The 20,721-nt window shown below is 37.3% G+C and overlaps 1 protein-coding gene across 4 annotated transcripts in view; it reads left to right on the top strand.

The window, feature by feature from the left end:
- LOC101209706 (transportin-3) overlaps nt 1-20,721 on the top strand; it is a 69,183-nt gene that overhangs the window by 23,295 nt on the left and 25,167 nt on the right. For all 4 annotated transcript variants that reach the window (XM_031883203.1, XM_011653039.2, XM_011653042.2 and 1 more), the window contains 5 exons: nt 8,430-8,553; nt 15,978-16,112; nt 18,063-18,143; nt 19,174-19,287; nt 19,430-19,509. In XM_031883203.1, the coding sequence (XP_031739063.1) occupies nt 8,430-8,553; nt 15,978-16,112; nt 18,063-18,143; nt 19,174-19,287; nt 19,430-19,509 (534 nt within the window). The remainder of the gene's footprint in view (nt 1-8,429; nt 8,554-15,977; nt 16,113-18,062; nt 18,144-19,173; nt 19,288-19,429; nt 19,510-20,721) is intronic.

Here is a 20,721-nt window from a genome sequence, read left to right as displayed (position 1 = left end):
AGCTAGATACAACGTAAAACTTAAAGGCTCTCACAAACATCGCCCACTTTAACCTGAAAAGTTCGCACCAAAAGCTTCACGATGAAAGGCTAAGAAGCACCGACACTTCTAAGATGGCCAAGTTTCGATGTCAGGTACGTGTCCGACACCGACATGCCCTCGAAACATGTCCAACAAGCCAGCTGGCATGTCAATTATTTTATTATTATTATTTTAAATTTGGACACACCCAGACACAACTGGACACGTCTAGGACATGAAACCTGCAGATTTGGGAAGAAAAAATTTACTAAAATTAATAGTTTAAAAGTCCAGATACCCAGCCCAAAGACAGACCATCAACCTCACATTTTAGGCTTATTATTATTGTCTCTGTCTTTTTCTTTTCCTAAAAAACAGACATCCAACAACCATATCATCTCTCATTTCTCCACGCCCAAACATTCACGTTGAAACCTTCATGCATAAATTCATGAATTCTATAATGTTTAACTTGTTATTTGGATGTTTTCAAATGAAATATTTCACATATGTTCAGATGCACGACATACATTTAATTTTTTATTAAAAAATAGCGTTTCTCCAACATGTCATGCCCTCTTTTTTTGATAATTGGTGTTTCGTCGTGTTAGTGTCGTCATGTCGCATGTCAGTGTTCGTGCTTCCTAGATGAAAGGAGAGAGAACACCAAAAAGGGGCAATGAACTACTTGAAACTATATTACGCATACAAATCTTGGCCCATAATTCTTTACTCTCCACTAGTAAGCATCACTGGGGAAGTTCTTCTAGAAATCTTGGAGTGGAAAAGCGAGCCAATTCAAACAAAGTTCAACAAAGAGAAAGCTTAGAATTCCTTGCCTAGGAAGCATCAAACTGTTGTCTATATTGAAACAATCAAACCATCTCATTTCTTTTGACATAAAGTATTCTTTTATTATGCCCAAACCAAAGCTCCGCAAGCAAGACCATTGACAAAAATTTCCATAAACAGTCTTGACACCTTCTTTATAAAGGGAGCTAAGATAAATAAGAGCCATAATGCAGCAAATTACAAATCCGTTAGCCGACTGATAAATAAGGACCAAGAAGAACAAGAAAGTACCCAAAATGCAGCAAATGATCTGTTGGGTAAGAGAGAAATCCTCAAACCATGGAAAACAGAAGCTAAAAGTTAGTGAATCAATCCACTGATTGGACCAAAAAAGTGAATCTGGAAGTGTTAGAAATAATTGGCTTAGGTCATGTTCAAAGCCCATGGGTAGCTAAGATTTACTTTGCCCTAATTTTTATTCTTTTAATTAGGCTCGTGTTGCCTATAAATATGTCCTCAAGTTACTATCTGTCCTTGTTCCTTATTCCGGCTCATGTGTCAACTTCATTGGAAAAAATCATGAGGAACTTCTTTTGGGAAGGATTTGCAGGTGGCAAGATCAATCATCTAGTAAAATGGAGCTTGGTTTCCCTTCCTTTCAAAGATGGAGGTCTCGGTGTAGGGGGCATTAAAACCCAAAATTCAGCTTTGCTTGCTAAGTGGGGCTGGAGATATTCTAAGGAAGATTCAGCTTTATGAAGGAAAATTATTTGTAGTATCCATGGCAAAGATACGTTTGATTGGTTCACTTTGAGAAAATCTGGAAATAGCCTAAGGAGCCCTTGGGTTAACATTTTTAGAATGTCGAGGCTAGTGGAGCATTTAACTCACCTTAAACTTGGCAATAGCAACAAAATTGGTTTTTGGACAGATTTCTGAGTGGGTCCATCTACTCTAAAGGAACTTTTTCCTTTGCTTTTCAGAATTGCTTTATTACCACAAGGCTAAGTTGTTAATCATTGGGATCATTCTACCCTCTCCTGGACTCTCTCCTTTAGAAGAATCTTGAAAGAAGAGGAAATAGTAGCCTTTGGTTCCTTATTAGCTTTTCTTGCACCAGAAAAAGTGTTTGATTTTGATGACTCCAAGGTTTGGTGAATTGGACAGCAAGGTAGATTCTCTGTCCAATCTCTCTCAGCCCACTTAAATTCTGCCTCCCCAATAGATAAAAAACTCTTCAAAGCCTTATGGAAATCAAGCTGCCCTCGGTGAGTGAACATTCTGATGTGGATCATGCTTTTCGGGTCCCTAAATTGTGCAGAAATTCTTCAAAAGAAATCCCCAAGCAGATGCCTCCAGCCTTCGGTTTGCCCTCTCTGTATGAATGCTAATTAGTCATTGCTTCATCTCTTCCTACTTTGCCCCTTTTCCTCTGTTTGTTGGAATAGTTTCTTCTCCATCTTTGATATTGCTTGGGTATTCGACGCCTCCCTCAGCTCCTCAGTGCTTCAGTTATTGGATGGTCTGCCTCTTCCTTATAAGCCTCGACTGATTTGGTTAAATCTATTAAAAGCTCTTTTAGCGGAATTGTGGTTTGAACGTAATCAACGGATTTTTCAAGACAGAAAAAGATCAAGCGTAGAAATTTTCAATTCAGTGCAATGTAATGCAGCAGCTTGGTGCTCTCTAAACAAAATTTTTGCAAATTACTCCACACAAGACCTTTGTCTCAATTGGGCAGTTTTTCTATTTCAGTCATTTTCCTAGGACTACTTCTCAATAGTATCTTAGTTGTACTATAAGCCTCACCTGTTTTTTGGCCTTTTTTCTTTTCTAGTTTACAATGATTTTTTAGTTTTGTTGTATTGGCTGGATCCTACTCTTATTGTAATAGGTCGGATTTTGTTCTCATTGTTGCAATAGGCTAGTTTGAATGAGATATGATGTTTTGGTGCTTAGGGGGTGTTAACCTAGTTGAGATGTTCGGGTGCACCTTCTGATCCCCATTATTCTTCTTTTTTCGCTTGTTTGGACTTCTTTATTTAGCTCATTGTATAGTTCTCTTGTCCATTGAGCTCTTATTATTATTAATAAAGAAGTTTGTCTCCGTTTCGAAATTTTTTTTCCTCCCTTTGTATCTCTATTATTATAATAAAATAATAAGAAAGGACTCACAACTTATAAATAAAAGAAAAATAGTTGGTCCTACATGGAAGTCTCAATCTCGTCTAATGCTGTGAAAACCTTTTGTCTTGGAAAAATCAAAGGGCTCTCCATAGATCACTCCTGTGGATTGTTTGTTTTGAAGCTCCATGAATCAACAAAAGCAAGTTCTCTTCATTCTCTCTCATCCCTCCTCTCTCCTCCCTTTGCCCCACTCTTCGGTTCTTTATTTCTGGTAGGTCCACGATGACTGCATCTTAAACTACCAACCCTAGCCTTCTGGTGACAACTACTGCCTTTAGACCATTCACCAAACTTTTCAGTCTACCGTTTGTTCGAATACAAAGTTAGAAATGGAAGTTAAAAGCTGCAAAATAGGCAACTTGTTTTTCTACATTTGGCATGGGAATGGTATTTTCCAGGTGGAAGATGTCAATGCCAACAAAATCCTACCAATTTCAAACTCACAACTTATTTGGTTTATTGAAGCCATTTTGGAATTGAATTGAAGACCAAAGGATTCTTATTTTTATAAAAAAGAAAAAGTTGAAAACGGAAGGATAGAAATTTCTGATTTCAGAACTGAAAAAGACTGGATTTTGAGATGCCTTGTTTGGCCTCATATAGCTGGAAGATCATCCAGTCATGTCCCTGTAGGTGGAGACAGAGAGGGATGAAATCATTTGACATTATTTTGGGGAATTTAAAATCGAGTCACAAGTATAAATTTTCTACATTTTCCAAGCTTTGTCTTCAAACAATCCCAACAAGAGACTTGCATGATTTGGTTAGATGGTAAGTTCTCTCCTCTCTCTACTTCATTCCTCCTTCCTCTACCTCCCTTTTTGGTTCTTTCTCTTCTTTCTGTAGATCTATGGCGGCTGCATCCCATACTAGCAACACTAGCCCATCGGTGACGACTACCCTCGACCATTCATCGAAGTTCTCTGATGAGCGCAAGACAATTCACTATCCTGACGATTTCTCAGTTTACCGTTTGTCCGAATTCAAAGATAGTAATGGAAGTCCAAAGTTACAAATTGATAGTTTGTTTTTCTGCATCTGATATGAGAAAGGAGAATTTCATGTGGAAGACGTTGAAGCCATAATAGCTCTACGCTATTGACCCTTCAACTTACTTAGTTTCATGAAGTTTTAGCAGAAGTAAATCAAAGACCTGAAGATTCTTACTTCTATGAAAAAGAAAAAGTTGAAGATGGAAGGATCAAATTATTCAAATTCAGATGTATTAGAAAATAATTGTTCTAAAATCCAAGCTCCCTCTCAAGCTAATAGGTCAGATTCTCAATCCTCTTTTGTTCAACGCTTTGAATACTCTAGTTTCTCAATGCCTAATTCAAAGGTGAAATTCCTAAGAGGTACTCCAATCTATATGCCACTCGTTCCATCCAAAAAGAAGTGCGTGACAACTTTTGATTCTCTATTCAGCGTGAGTACTGAAGAATATGAACACTTTGAAAAGACAAATGGAAATGAGGGGCAGTTGCAAATGGATCCCTTAGAAACAGACCTAATTGGGTTGTTTTAGATTGATGAGGAGTTGGAAGATGAATCAAAAGTTGATGATAAATGTTCGGTTTGCCCACCTTTAATTCAGTCCATCGGCATTCTAGATCATCTGAAATCGATTGTAGCTAATTGTGGACTAGTGTTAAGTTGATCATTCCCAACAGATTTTGCATCCTCCAATGGCTTGGTCTTTTTGCACAAGTGTAAGCAATGAAGAGTTAGGAGGGAGCGTGCTTTAGGGGTTTTTCAGAAGAAGAAACCGTTCCGCTAGTCATCCTTGAATGTGATTTTGGTAATCCGTTCTTGGAAGTTTTATCACCAAAAGATTCTTTGTCAAATGGCCTTCCCCTTCAACCGAGGCTTAGAAGTATTCTCCTCAAGATTAGTACCTCAGTTGTGCATCAGAAGTCATGTTAACAATTTGTCAGCTCGTGTAATTAATTTTGATTATTACCTCAGTTGTGCATCAGAAGTCATGTTAGCAAGATTAGTACCTCAGTTGTGCATCAGAAGTACCTCAGTTGTGCGTAGAATGCCACGCACAAGATTAATGTCCGAGTTTGAAATTTTTATAGGAGATAGATTAAAATTCGAAGAGATGTGAGTATTATTTTCTGACCTTTTGCATTCTAATCCAAAAGTTTGAATTTTCACACAACTTTCCTCAAGTAAATCATAATTCAGGAGGGCAGGCCAAGCATTTTGGAATGAGATTTTTCCTTTAATGTAGAATTTCTGGTAGTTCTTGAATTTCTGGAATTCATTAACCACTGTTTGAACAGGGGACTTTCTGTTTGATCCTTTTTTTCCTTTGACCTTACGTTTGTTTTTGTTGCCCAGAGAGTTAGACTGTTGAAGTGCTTCGTTCGGGAGGGAGAGAGAACCATTATCTTTAATATTTGTGGCTCCATCTCCTCTTCCTCGTTGGAATACCAAAACCCAGGAGATCCTTTGCAAGCTGCTTTTGTGGGACCCATCAAGTTGGATTCTTTCTTATTGACGGCAATTAATTCATTTAGGGAGCTGTTGGCAAATGGAATTTTGGAAAAAAAAAACAGCATTAACATCAGATTCTTTATTGCCACCGTTTTTCTCTTTCCTCCATAAATCCTTTGCCTCTTTCCCCACGCGCGGCTGTTGTTCTTCTCCTACAGATTTGGCGGCAGTTAATTCATTTAGGGAGCTGTTGACAGATGGAATTTTGGGAGAACAAACAGCATTAACTTCAAATTCTTTATTGCCACTGTTTTTCTTTTTCCTCCATAAATCTTTTGCGTCTTTCCCCATGCGCGGCTGTTGCTCTTCTCCTACAGAATTTGAATTTTGGAGCTTGTTTGCTCTTTTTTCTCCGGCGAGGAGTACGCCGGCCAGTCGAAAAGTACAGCACCAGTCATTCTTTTCTTTTCTTTTTTTTCCTTCGAAAGGGTTTCTATTGATTGACGGAATCTGCTGCATATTTAGACTGTTATCTATTGACGGGAGGTCCACTTGAATTTCGTCATCCAAGGCTACTGCATTTAATCTACATAGATCAATAGGATTGGTGAAGTCACTAAGTACTAGGTTTTTTTTAATCAACTGTGGAGCTTCAATCGACTCAATGTCACCGAAATTAAGGAAGAAACTGTAAGGCCCCCAATTATCTATACATATAAGAGGAAGGGTAAGAAGGGAAATTCCTTGGCAACAAATGATGAGAGAATAATGGAGAGGATCGTGCAGGTGGGGCCCGCAGGGAGGAATGATAGGAGAGATATAAATAAGTAATTTTGGGGAAGGGGTAGCTAGGTTATTTTTAGTTATCTCGAGAGAAGGAAAGGCTGTTGTGGCCTGGGGACTGTTCCAGCTTCGTATAAGGGAGCTGGGTATGATTTACTACTGTTCTTTCTTTTATTATCATATTGTCATGCTGTTTAATGTATTTTGGCTTATATATATAAATTTCAACAGAGTGTTGCCTCTGTTTAGCCATTTGGTTGGGATATTTTTAGATTTTCTTGTTAGTATCTCAACAGAAACTTCCTCTTAGAGTGTTCTTTATCTCAATGGTGGCTGGTATGAACCCACATAAATTTTCTCACCTGAATTCTTGCTTTAGAACAATCAATAAGGTTAAGGATATCCAAAGCTATTTCTTCCAAACCTCCAAAATACTCACCAATTGCTTTGAACACATCTTTCGTCCATAAGTTAAGGGGAAGGTTCTTAACTGAGAACCACCCTCCATACCCTATAATATGTGTTGCTCTGCTATGCTTATCATCATCCCACTTTTCAAATAATAGGTGAAATTTTCGGTAGTTAAACCATTTTTCGGGTGTTATAATGACATCTTCAACCTCTCCTTTTGTTACCTTGATAACGGCTTTATTGGCATATAACGGGTTAACGTTCATGTTGATGTTAAATAAGTCTTCAAGATGGGCTTTTATGTCATTCCATTCATCGAAGGCAAATAAACGTGATAATATCTAGAGGTTAGAGAAGTCTTCCCTAATGCAATCGTCTGATTTTCGGACCCAATGCCTTTTGTCCAAAATTTGATTTTTTTTCCTCTATGTTTGATTGAGAATTTCTCATGGCACCCTTTACTTTATCGCATAGCTTAAAACCAGGGAGTTTTGGAGGAGGTCGTGATTCTGTCTTCAATGAGTCATGTTGTAGGGAGGAATGCCACTGTTCGTATTTATGAATCAACAAAAAGTCCTTGATCATATAAAGAAATGACAACCATCCCTTTTTAGAATCACTTGAAAAGATGTGGATAAAGGAGAAGTTACTGTATCCCTTTCGTGCTACATACCTCATGAGCCACCCTGAACGAGTTCGGAATTTAGTTAGCCTTGCTGATTCACGGCCTTCATTTCTGTTTTCCAAAAAGAACTTCCATTCTGGTTCTTTCACTAGGTTCGTAATAGCTTCCATGAACCATTCAAGTTGGATCTTAGACACTTTGAGAACTTTTCTAAAATTCATATCCTCGATATGGAAATATCCTCTTTCAAACCATATGCAGTAAAACGAATCTTGGATTTTGCAGCTTTTCACCTCCATGCCTGAAACTACTTGTCTTGCCGGAATTAGAGGATGCCGAAGCCGGGTAGAAACCGTGGAGTGCGGGAGGAGGAGAGAGGAGAGAGGACTTACCTTTTTTTTAGTCCCCGAGTTTTTAAAAATAGATTTAAAAGGTCCTTCAAAGAGTTTCATACTTTTATTTTAAATATTTATATGACATTTTAAATTAGATGAGTAACTCATAAAAATCATATCCTCTATAAAACTATCTTTTTCTAATTTTGAGTATCATATAATTTTTTTAAAAAATTGAACATAAAATACTTTTAGGACTTTACTAAGCTATTTTTTGAAACTCTAGGACTAAAAAGGTACATTTTGAAAACTCGAGGATCAAATGGTCTATTCGCTTGAGAACTAAAAAGATCAATTTTTAAAACTCTGAGACCAAGCACATATTCATCAAAACTTGAGGACTAAAAAGGTAGTTTTTCCTATTTTTTTTTAAGTTATTGTTTGATTTGGGAGGCTTTTATTTTCTCTGGTTAATCATTGCTTTAGTCAAGGTACCCTTGAGATTGTACTATTTAAAAATTCAGGTCTCTTATATTTGTTTCATTGTATTTTGAGTACTAGTCTTTTTTAATTTTATGAATGAAAAGTTGTGTCTCCTTCAAACAAAAATATAATATTGTCGAAAATGGGTTGGGCATGCAGTCATAGGCTAACACTCTGTGGACATGCATGACCAAAACAATATAGAAGTGGTATAGTGTTTTTTCTGCTCTAGCTGTGCTTTTTCAGGATAACGTTGTTACATCATTCCTTTACTTTTATACCTTTCTTTAATGTACTCTTATTGGTGTTGTGAAAATTATAAGAATGTGAGTTCTTACATCTCTTATCAGGTCTTCTCTTGCAAGCTATATTCTTGGCCTTGATGAGAATAATTCAACGAATAAGAAACACGTGGAAGATGTATTTCTATCTGTATTTTCAGCACTACTTGATGGGCTTCTATTACGTGCTCAGGTTTCCTTTCCTGTTCTGCTTGTCCTGGATTCACCAAACACAATGTTGGTCTTAGTTGCTTGCTTATCTGAGCGTGTGCTACTTTATTTTCTGCTATCTGTTGTATACAGTTAAAAGCATGCCTAGTTCATGATTGGGCGGAATTTGTTGTGTTTTTTTTAAAGATAAATGTAATTTATTAGTTCTGCTGCATTAGAACGTAGCACTTTGCAGCTTCTTTGAATTCTATTATGATGAACGTGATGATGTTTGTCTCTTATATATATATTAGAAACATCAAACGATTTCATTCCTCAACCAAATAAGCTATTTGAAGCATTTTGCATTTTGCATTGTTATGGGAACTAGAGTTTTAAACATGAGGCAGGAACCAGTGGCTCTGATCTTGAGGAGTTGGTTGTTTCTTTTTCTTTTCCTTATCCGAAGAAAGGAGAACGTCCATCCGTATTTTGTGGCTCTAGGTGAAATTCACAAGCTTATTTTCCTTAGAAATATGCAGTCAAGGTCTTGCTTTTTGATATATATTCTGAAAGAGATTAACCTATCTTCCAAAGCTCTTCCTAAAGTCCTATTGTTCGGTGTGATTTGGTCTCTTCAAAGGTTGCTTCGTGCTACTTTGTCTCCAAATATTTTGAAGGACTTACAATTCAAGACATCATTGTTGTTGGATTCCATTGTTCATAGAAGCCAAGGATCAAGATATCCTTTTTCCCTCGGGGGATGACTCGGTTGGAGTCGGCAAAAATTTTAGCCTCCTCGTGGTGCTCTCTCTCCAAGGATTTTGAGAATTACTCGATATGAGATATAAGCCTAAATGGGTCGTCATTTCTTTAGATGGATGGTCAGTCTTTTTATTTGTATTCTTTAGGGTTGTTAGTTTTGCTTTTGCTTTTGGACATTAGATATTTGTTTTTGTTTATTTTAGCTTGTTTGGATAAGATGAGGGTGTTAGGGGGGTTTCAATCTAGTTGAGATGCCCAGGGGCAATTCTTGGTCCTTGGTTTATATACTCATTGTATAATCCTCTTGTACTGTGAGTTTCTGTACCATTATTAATATATTAACAAAGAGGATGTCCTTTTAAAAAAAATCTTGTGAGGTTTTGAAGAGTCATTGTCAAAGTACCGGGTTATACCAACCTCTTCCAATGGGTTTGACCTAAGGCCTTCCTTGAATGCTATGTGGTTATGATGGAAGTGGCATTGCATTGTTTTTTTTTTTTGCATTTTTTATGAGGATGAATCATTTATCAAAAAAGTAATAAAACAAAAAACATCGTGGTTTTTCTCCCGGTTCTCGGGTTTCCACGTAAGTCTTGGTTTCGTGTTTATTGCTTTCAATATGGTATTAGAGCGAAGCAACAATGAAACCCTAGAAAATAGTTTAGGTAACACCCAGACCAAAACAAAAGCCGCCGCCACCACGGTGGACACCACCATAGAAGAACTACTCCACTGGATTCAGAAGTTGCCGATCTATACAATGGGCCAACCCTCGTCGTCTTCTGTGCAACCAAATGGTCAGAAAGCACCTCACACGTCGCCGTTCGTTCATCTCCCTGCCCATCCCAACCTTTTCTACGTGTTGTCGCCTGTCCAATCGTCTCACCCTTCCTGTCATGCACAGCCCCACACACCGCTTGCACCCTCTAGTTGTGGACAGCCATGAAATCCTTCTCTCCACGCGCCGGTGTCATTTGACCCTTTACAGTAGCCATATGTTTGTGGTCCCGGGATCAACCAAACCTATAATAAAGTTAAGTTGGTACATCCTCTCAATTGACCGATCTACCGATGTATTCAAAGAACCCAGTAACTTTGCTCCCTAATGTACCTTTCAAGTTATATAACTAATTCTGCTGCACTTAGTGCTCAATTCTCGACTCATGCTAATGAGAAGAATTGTGGGAAACCAATCCTCTTATGTGCGCACTACAAGAAACAATAGCACACTAAGGATCAGTGTTGGGAACTCCACGATCGGTCCCCAAGAGGTAACAAAACTTAGGGCGTACCGATGTTAGGGTGATTGCTAGCACCTTTCAGTCAACTGGCCCTACTACTAGCCAAATCGACCCTCCTACTCTAGGTATCATTGCTCAGTTAGGTATGCCTTAGTCTCTTGGTCTTATTAGTGTTGATGGGAAGAATCCCTGGATTTTGGACTCGGGGGCCACAAATCACTTGACAGATTTTTCGGAGCACTTTGTCTCTTATACCCCCTGTGCTGGTAACAAGAAAATCAGGATAGCAGATGAGTGTTTAGTCTTGATTGCTGGCAAAGGACAAATAGTTCTCTTTGACCGTTTCTCTTCAAATGTTTTGCATGTGCCTAAGCTTTCTTACAATTTGTTATCTATCAGTAAGATCACCCATGAGCTGCACTGTAAAGCTACTTTCTTACCTGAATCTGTTTGTTTTCAGGACTTGAGTTCGGAGAGGACAATTGTCACTGCCTGACATAGCAGGGGACTTTACATCCTTGATGATGATACCTCCAGTTGTAGTATCTCTAGGACTAGTTTACTGTAGCACTTCTGAAAATGACTTTATGTTGTGGCATTTTCGGTTGAGTCGCCTGAACTTTACTTATATGAAATATTTGTTTTTCTTTTCCCTCACAACCATATAAACCGACACAACTTTTTATCCTTATCCATAGTGACGTTTGGGGTCCCTCCAAGGTCACCGCCTCATCTTGGAAATGGTGGTTTGTAACTTTCATTGATGATCATACCTGTCTTACCTGGGTCTAACTTATTACCGATAAATCTGAGGTTTCCTCTATTCTCCAAAAATTTTATCACACCTTTGAAACACAATTCCATAAAAAAATTTCTATTCTTCAGAGTGATAATGGTCGGGAATTCCAAGCCATAACCTTAGTGAATTTCTATCTTCCAAGGGGATTGCTCACCAAAACTTGTGTGCCTTACACTCAACAAAATGGAGTGGCTGAGCGAAAAAAATGCCACCTTTTGGAAGTAGCCCGTTCCTTTATGCTATCCATTTCCCTTCCTTCATATTTGTGGAGAGATGCTATTCTTAGAGCAACTCATTTAATCAATAAAATGCCTTCTCCTATTCTCCACCTTCAGACTCCCTTAAACTGTCTTAAGGAGGCCTACCCCTTTACTTGTCTTGTTTTTTAGGTTCCTCTTCGTGTGTTTGAGTGTACTGCTTATGTCCATAATTTTGGACCTAATCAGATCAAATCTACCCCTCGGGCTCATGCATGTGTGTTTGTTTGGTATCCCTTTCACCAGAGTGGTTATAGATGTTTTCACTCGCCGTCTAGGAAATTCTTTGTCACTATGGATGTTACTTTCTGTGAGGACCGACCTTACTTTCTTGTTAGCCATCATCAGGGGGAGAGTTTGAGTGAAGAGTCCAACAACACCTTTGAATTTATCGAACCTACTCCTAGTAACGTGTTTGACATCGATCCTCATCCCGTAGTCCTACCCACAAACCAAGTTCCCTGGAAAACATATTACAAAAAGGAAGTCCGGTCTCCTACTAGTTAGCCGCCGACTCTCGTTCAAGACTCTGAACCTCCTCGAGATCAAGGTATGGAAAACCTACTAAACCTTGTATTAATAATACGATAAGTGAGAATTACAGGTCTAATGTTGCTGTTCTTGAAAATGTGGAAGAAAAGAACAGTGGTGATGAGACGAAGGTTAGAACATAAACCAGTAATAATGAAGCTGGATAAGGTCATACAGGGAAACTTGATGAGTATGATCCCTCTCTTCACATTCCTATTGCCCTGAGAAAAGGTATCAGGTCTTGTACTAAACATCCTATTTGCAACTATATTTCCTATGATAATCTCTCTCCACAGTTTAGAGCTTTTACAGCAAGCCTGGACTCTACCATAATACCGAAAAATATCTACACTGCTTTAGAGTGTCCTGAATGGAAGAACGCTGTCATGGAAGAAATGAAGGCTCTTGAAAAGAATAGAACTTGGGAAATTTGTGCTCTACCTAAGGGACACAAAACCGAGGGATGAAAATGAGTGTTCTCTCTCAAATAGAAAGCAGATGGTACTCTTGATAGACACAAGGCAAGGTTAGTTGCAAATAAATTTACTCAAACCTATGGTATTGTGGTGTAGAAACCAAGTATGTTTCTGGAAAATTTCTCTTATCTTCCCAATATGGTGAAGATGTTTATTTATAATAGGTGTATTCAGTTATGTAACTGTTAATAGGTTGTAACAACCTTAACAACTTTACAATTAGTTAGCTATGTGGCCTACTTTTACATCAAATCCACCCGACCCAAAATCAACTCGACCGCGAGTTAGTCTAGTTGGCTAACGGGAATTCATCTGGGGTGTGGTAGGTCTTTAGGTCTGCTACGTTGAAAACAGGGCTGTAGGTCATCTTGTAGTTCAATTTTATAGGCATTATAACCATATTGTGCAAGGCCCAAGGTTGTCTTTTAGTTTGTTGTATGTCCCTGTTGGAAACCGGTTTTTCTTCAAATGTATCATCACCATATCTCCTTCTTTGAATTTTACTTCTCTTCTTTTCTTGTCTTTATCTTGTTTATAAGTTTAAGTAGTTTTCTATAAGTGTTCATGTACCTCTTTGTGTAGATTTTGTATTATTTCAATCATATTTTCTGCTTCATTGTTGATATCTATGCATTTGATGGCAGATTGACAAGATTAAATGTAAGTCTGGGGCTTTTAGTATAGACAATTTCAAAGGGACATGTCCCGGTTGATCTATTTTTCATATTATTGAACGCGAAGTCAACTTGAGCTAGCGCTAGATTCCATTGCCTAGGCTTTGAGCCACTTAGGCAACGAATTAGATTTCTCAAGGTTCTGTTAGTGACTTATGTTTGGCCATCCGTTTGTGGGTGCGCTCTAGTACTGAATTTGAGTGTGGTATCTAGTTTCTTCCACAAAATGCACCAAAAGTGGTTTAAGAATTTCACGTCCCTGTCAAACACAATAGATTTAGGTATGCCATGTAGTCGTATCATCTCTCGAAAGAAGAGATTAGCAATATAGACAACATCATTAGTCTTCTTGTAGGGTAAAAAGTGCGTCATTTTGCTGAATCGGTCTACAACTACCATTACAGCATCATGCTGTCTTTGTGTCGTAGGTAACCCCAATACGAAGTCTACTGATAAATCTTCCCATATAGTGGTAGGAATCGGTAAAGGGTTGTATAATCCAGCATTAGTACTGGTCCCTTTGGCTATTGGGCAGATAGGACATCATTCACAACATTATGTCTTTTTGCAACTGTGGCCAATAGTATCTGGAGGAAAGTATTTCATGTCTTGTCTTGCCCAAAGTGACTAGCTAATCCTCCGGAGCATGCTTCTTTTAGTAAGGCTTCTCTTAGAGAAGTATGGGGTATGCACAATTTTTCTCCTTTGAATAGAAATCCATCAACAATATGAAGTTCTCCAGTTTCGAGGTGGTGAATGCATTTATACCACATCTTGTTGAGGCCAGCATCATCTTCATATAAGTTTGGTAAGTGTTTGAATGCTATCACCTCAGATGATAATATGGAAAGTAAGGAATGCTTTCTACTTAGTGTATCAGCTACTTTGTTTTCTTTTGCACTTTTATGCTCGATAACAAAGTCAAACCTCTTTAAAAAGGAGATCCATCTAGCATGCATCTTGTTGATAGATTTTTGAGCTTGGAGGTATTTTAATAGGAGAAACTCTTTAGACGGTAGGTAATGTTCCCACTGCTTTAATGCACAAATGAGGGCATACATTTTTTCCTCATAAGTGCTCCACTTCTGTCTTGATGGGCTGAGTTTCTCACTGAAATATTCAATAGGATGGCCTGATTGAGATAGAAAGCTCCAATGGCTGTACCAAAAGCATCGAATGCAACTTCAAATGGTTGTGAAAAGTCGGGGAGTTTCAAAACTGGATTACTACTCAACTTTTTCTTCAATACTTCAAAGTTATCTTGTTGTTTATTGCCCCATAGGAAACCTCCTTTTTCTCAAGCTGTCAGTAATTGGTGCGGCAATGGGGCTGAAGTTATGGATGAACTTCCTGTAGAATGATGCCAAGCCAATGAATGCTTGTACTTCTTTTATTGAAGTCGGTATTGGCCAATTTCTAATTGTTTCAACTTTCTTTTCATCCATTAGGATGTGATTCTCCTTGATAATAAATCCTAAGAATCCTGTTTCTTCTACGCAAAAGATGCATTTCTTGAGGTTGATGTATAATTCATTGTTGGCCAGAACTTCAAACAATTGATGTAGATGCACATTGTGTTCTAGGAATCTGCTGAAAATTAAGATATCATCAAAATAAACAATGACAAATTTATTAAGGGAAGAGTGAAGTACTTGGTTCGTGAGTCTCATAAAGGTACTTGTACTCGTACTCGTACTCGGAGTCCAAATGACATTACAAGCCATTCAAAGAGGCCTTCATTTGTTTTGAACGTCTTTTTCCATTCATCTCTGGGCCTTATTTTGATCTGATGATAGCCACTCCTTAGGTCAATTTTGGAAAAAATCGATGCTCCTCCAAGTTGGTCAAGTAAATCATTTATTCTTGGAGTAGGGAATCTGTACTTCACTGTAATTTTATCGATTGCTCTGCTGTCAGTGCACCATCCTCCTAACTTCCATCTTTCTTGGGTGCTAGCAGGGCAAGGACTCCACATGGGCTTAGGCTTGGTTGAATATGTCCCTTTTTCAACAACTCTTCAATTGTCTGTTGTAAAACAGCATATTCTTGTGGACTCATTCTGTAATGTGGCAGATTTGAACCTATGCATGACTAAAAGGGCCAAACAAACAACACAAGATATGAATACATGGAAAACAAATAGACAAACCTTGATAAAACAAAAAACTATCAAATCTATTAAGGAGCGATCATAAATCGAGCGAGATGACCAATCAACTCCGGTTCATATTAAGCTTACGAGATAAATTCATTCCAATTTAGGTTGAACTTTGAGATGCTGTAGCTGTCAAAATCTTTAGGCAGGATGCAGCACGATGAAGCATCTCTGTGAGCAACTTCATAATGATCTTGCCATATGAGAGATTTGTCATGAAAGACCCTTTGGTTTCTTTCAAATCATAGAATGCTGCCTTATTTTCGAAAATCCTCCTAGAAGCTGCCAAAGTGATTCTCGACAATCCTCTTTACACACCTATGACATATTAAAAACGGAGAACAAAGTTTTCCAACAATGGTAACATAGAGTGTTATTATTTTTACAATTTCTGTTTGATTATGGTATTTATTTGTTTTGGGGGATTTTGTTGTATTATCAGATTCTTTATGATCGTTGTGCTGTCATTTGGTTTCCTATGAAATTAGTATTTTCTTCAATTGATACTGCTGTATATGTTACAATTCTTGTATGATATAAAGGCAACTTATCTTCTTTGTGATTGATAGGTGGTTGAATCTGCTTTCAATGAGGAAAGAGGAATGATAGACCTACCTGATGGTCTTATCCATTTTAGAATGAATATCGTTGAGCTTCTGGTGGATGTTTGTCAAATTTTAAGGTCTTCTAGATTTATGGAAAAGGTATGCTCACTTGTGGATGTGCTTTATCAATGGTAATCAAGTATGAAACAAATCTTGTTTCAGCACTATATTCATATCTGTTAAATGATAAGAAAATTCAGACTTCTTAACTTTCTATCTAAACATATTGAATTGAAGATTTTGGTGCTTGGAGCTGTAATAAATGTTAGAGAAGAGCGACAAGTGCAAAACAATATACTTATGAAGATAAATCCTAGCGGAACTGAAGAATGATTTCTCACATTGTTGCCTCTGCCTGATTGGTACTTTTGTGGATGATAACGTTCTCATGAGATTTGAAGATGAAAGAATGTTCAGAAGCCTTGGTCAATTGAGATAATTTTGCAGCTATCATTTTAAAGTAGAGAAAATGACTCTTGGATAGAAGAAGAAACAAGAAGTAAAAATGGGGATTGGAGGTTGGATGAACTTCAGAATACTTCTTTTAAGTATTGGAATAATGATGATTCTGTTAGGCCACCCATTCTATTACAGTATAGTAGGAGGGGGAGAGGGTAATGCACGTGTAATGGGGAGTGTGGCTGCTAAGGCTGGACCCAATAGGTAGTTAGGAGGGAAAGAGGGATTTAAATAGCAGAGAGGGGCCGGAAGTGGGAAATTCTTTTAAGATCATATGTCTTCATCCTTGAGAGATAGGATAGGAAGTGGGAGGGTATTTTCTATCTTTGTTCTTGTTGCATTCTGTTTCTTGTAAAGGAATTGAGATTTTGTCAATCCTTTCTTTGCACTGATTCTGATATTACAATTGAATAAGATCACTCAGTCGGTGTTCTATCAGATTCCTTGAAGCCCTAGGCAGTTAAATGGGGAGATTCGTAAGATGCTCTACCGATTTGTCAATACCTTGAATTTCTTTGATATCAAACTGAATTGATCATCATTTATTGTTCCTTTTTATTTTTCTTTACTTTCACTATTGTTGAAGTAGTATTTTTTTACTCTTACTCTATTTTCTTTTTTTGAATGGAAAATGTCTTTTCTTGTTAAACCAAGGGATATTTGTCCCTTTTTTGTATTTGGTTTATCAATAAACTTTTGTTTCTTATAAAGTAAAATAAGTAAATAAAAATGAGAGGGGTGTAGATGAGAATGATAAGTTTTGTAGTTTTCTTTTGATAACTTACCACTAAACCTAAAAGTTTAAGAGACTGAGACTATCTTCTTCCCATTTGATGATAGAAAAAATTCGGTTCAAACATAAGACTTCTTGTTTGATACCATGTTAAATGACTCAAAGTATAAGCTTCGTTGTGACAACTTTTTGGAGCGACATTTCTATGGATTTTAATTATTTATCACTATCACTCCCCTTCACTTGTGAGTCTGACACACTTGAAAGACACGGCGAGTGGAAATCAATTTTAATTGGGGAGAAAATAAAAGATGCAAGGGCTTGAACGCAGGTGACATCTTGGACCACATTGATAGAACCAAAAGCTTAAACTAGTGGGTGAGGAAAAATTTAATTGTACATCACTAACACTTGTATCAATACTTTATATTCTCTTGTATTGAACAATTGGAAGTTGGAACTCTTGTCTGTACTTTCAAGTTTGTATGCTTTCACTTGTGTATGTTCTCGTTCTTTTATCTCTCCTAATCGGTAGCTCATCCAAATTTGTGTATTTGATATTTCTTGAGGGTATTGGATTATTGCTGTGTTAGAAACAGTACCCTTGTTGGGAGCTAAAAAGTTTAGTTTTGGTTTTGTTGGCTCTAAATGCTTCTATTTGAAGGATTCAAGAGTATCAAATGAGAGATAAGAGAGAGAATATCCCTACCGAAGCTGCAAGGGGGATGGGGATTTCAAAAGATTTGCATTCCTGCTGCCTCTCATTTTCCCCCTATATTTTTTTGCATTGTTTTTAATGACCATCTGTAATCTTAATTTTGCTTTCTATGATTGGTTTTTTCTTTTTCTTTTTGTAGCTCTTCTTCAGTGGTTGGACCAATGGTAATGTACCAATTCCTTGGAAGGAAGTGGAGAGCAAATTATTTGCCCTTAATGTGGTGAGGGAACATACCAGCAGTTTTGTTTGTTTCTTATATTATTAGATGTGACACATTGGAGAGCATTCATGTAACTCTCGGGTCCTTGTTACATTTCAGTATCTTAATGGAAAGTGCTTTATTCCTATGAGATAAAAAGAGAGAAAAAGATAGAAAGAAAAGATAACCATCATGAAACACTAGAATATTCAAGGAGATATAATAATTAATTCAGCAAGTACTTCCTTTCTATACCATTATTATAAGGGGAAATTATTATTATTACTATTATTATTTTGAAAAGGAAGCTAACCTTTTCATTGAAGAAATGTGAAGAGACTAATGCTCAAAATACAATAAAGCCAAAATATAAAACAAAGTACTATGACAAAATACACATAAATACTAAGCTGGAAAATAAAAGAATTCCAATTTAATCATAAGTCCATGCCAAACAAAAAAAAAAGACTTCGAAAGAGAGCACCAGGAAGAAACAGTAATCTGAGCAACTGTAGAATGATCCAAGATAATAGTGATCTATCATGAAAAACTTCATTCCTTTCCGACCAGATTTCAGCAAGAATTGCTTTAACCGCTTATGACCAAATCAATTGAGATTTAGGCTTCAAATCTGGACCAACCAAAATCTGAACCACATTGTTCTTTTAACCATTAGTTGGACCATATACATTTGTTGCCCATCCATCCTTGATAATAAGCTAATTGCCCAATCTTCCAAACGTTTCTACCTCCTGCATTCAAGATCAATAGATCTGCCGATAGGTTTGACTACACTTCTATTCCTTCTTTAATTTGTTTTTCTTAAATCTTTTATTCTCTTCAAAAAGAAGAAAAGAAATGAAACCACCTTCCAGATTAATGTTTTTGTTTACTGTTACTTTCTTTTCATAGTTTTCAAGGCCCTAGGTGTTCTAATATGCTCTCTGTCGTTTCTTATTAAAAAAAGACGACTCCCACAAGGAGTTAAATAGAAATAATCATGTGAAGCTTTTTTCTTATTTATATGATTAAATAATATGTATCATTACAGGTCGCTGAGGTAGTCCTACAGGAGGGTCAAAGCTTTGATTTCTCTGTAATAACACAACTGGTGACCATGTTGGCGGCTAGACCTTCAAATGAGATCAAAGGCCTAATGTGCCTTGTATGTTGGTACCTTACACTTCTCGAGTGTGAATAGCTTAGTTTATCTAGACCTCATGGGAAGCTTTATGGCCTCATAAACCAGAAGTTGCACAGTACTATCATATATCTAACTCTTTTATTGTTTAAAAATGCCACTCCAGGTTTATAGATCACTGGCAGAAGTTGTTGGATCTTACTTTAGGTCAATTTCTGCTTTTCACACAGATGCCAGACCCTTGCTGTAAGAACTCTTCTTTCTTTTCTCTTCTTTTCTTTTTTTCCCAATTTGCAGGGTTCAATTCTTATTGATTATCTATTTTGTCATTGCATACAACCTATAAGTTTATAATCACTTTCTCAAGAGTTAAGGGTCAACTAGATCTTGTTAAATCATCAATGAACTAAAAATCAAATTGATGGATTATGGTAAATTTAATTAGTTATATTAATTATCTAACATTCTCCCTCACTTGTGGGCTTGGAAATTTGTAGAAGGCCCAACAAGTGAACATCACTATTAATTGGGAAGAAGATGATATTGTAGGGTTTCAAATACAAGATGTCCTTCTTCGATTACTGTGTTAAATCACCAATTATCTCATGAATCATGGTAAATTTAATCATATCAACTACTATACTGTTCTGTGCTCTCTCCTCTCTCCTTTCTTTACCCCTCCACCTTCCTTCGTCTAGCCTCCCCATCCGGTCAACCTCCATTGACATCCAATTTTGTTTCGTGTTGAATTCCATCTATTAGTTTTCCGGCAAGAAAACCTTCGTTTTCAGTATTCTGGTGAGTGTGTTTTCAGATTCTTTCCTTTTTGGACGCTTCAATCATAGTGGAAGTGGAATGTTGTATTATTGATAACTTGTTTTTCCGCATTTTCATACGAGGATGATCATTTCATGTGAAAGATGTAGAAGCCAACTTATACTGTCATTATCATTACCCCCAGCTTATATGGTTTCACGAAGGCATTTCAGTTCTGAGCCAAAAACCAAAAGATAGATTCTTTTTCAAAAATGAAAAAGTTGAAAATGGAATGGTTGAAGTTTCTAAGTTCAGAGCTAAGTTTGGTTGGGTAATGAGATGCATTGTTTGTCCCTGTACAGGTGGGAGGTTCTTCATTCATATTCCCTTAGGTCAAGATAAACAGGGTTGGGTTTCGCTGAGCAAAATGTTAAGAGGCTTCAAGTTAAAACATGAATACATGACTTGGTACTCATCCCATTCAAGGTGATCAATCAGGAGTAAGAAGATTGAGGAGCAATCTTTTAAGGTGTTGAAAGATAATTATGCAGAGAAGGTGAAGCCAATGAGTTACATTCATTCCTTTGTTCTAGAACCTGAAAAACAAAGCATGGACTGTCATTGGATTCACAAGAATCCAGAAGTTTGTAAAGTTGATTTCAACAATCTTTGGACCGTTACGGGACTGTTTGAGTTTGATGA

Source organism: Cucumis sativus, chromosome 3, assembly GCF_000004075.3.
Source record: "Cucumis sativus cultivar 9930 chromosome 3, Cucumber_9930_V3, whole genome shotgun sequence".
In the NCBI taxonomy this organism is placed as follows: Eukaryota; Viridiplantae; Streptophyta; class Magnoliopsida; order Cucurbitales; family Cucurbitaceae; genus Cucumis; species Cucumis sativus.
This window is presented reverse-complemented; position numbering and strand designations above follow the sequence as displayed.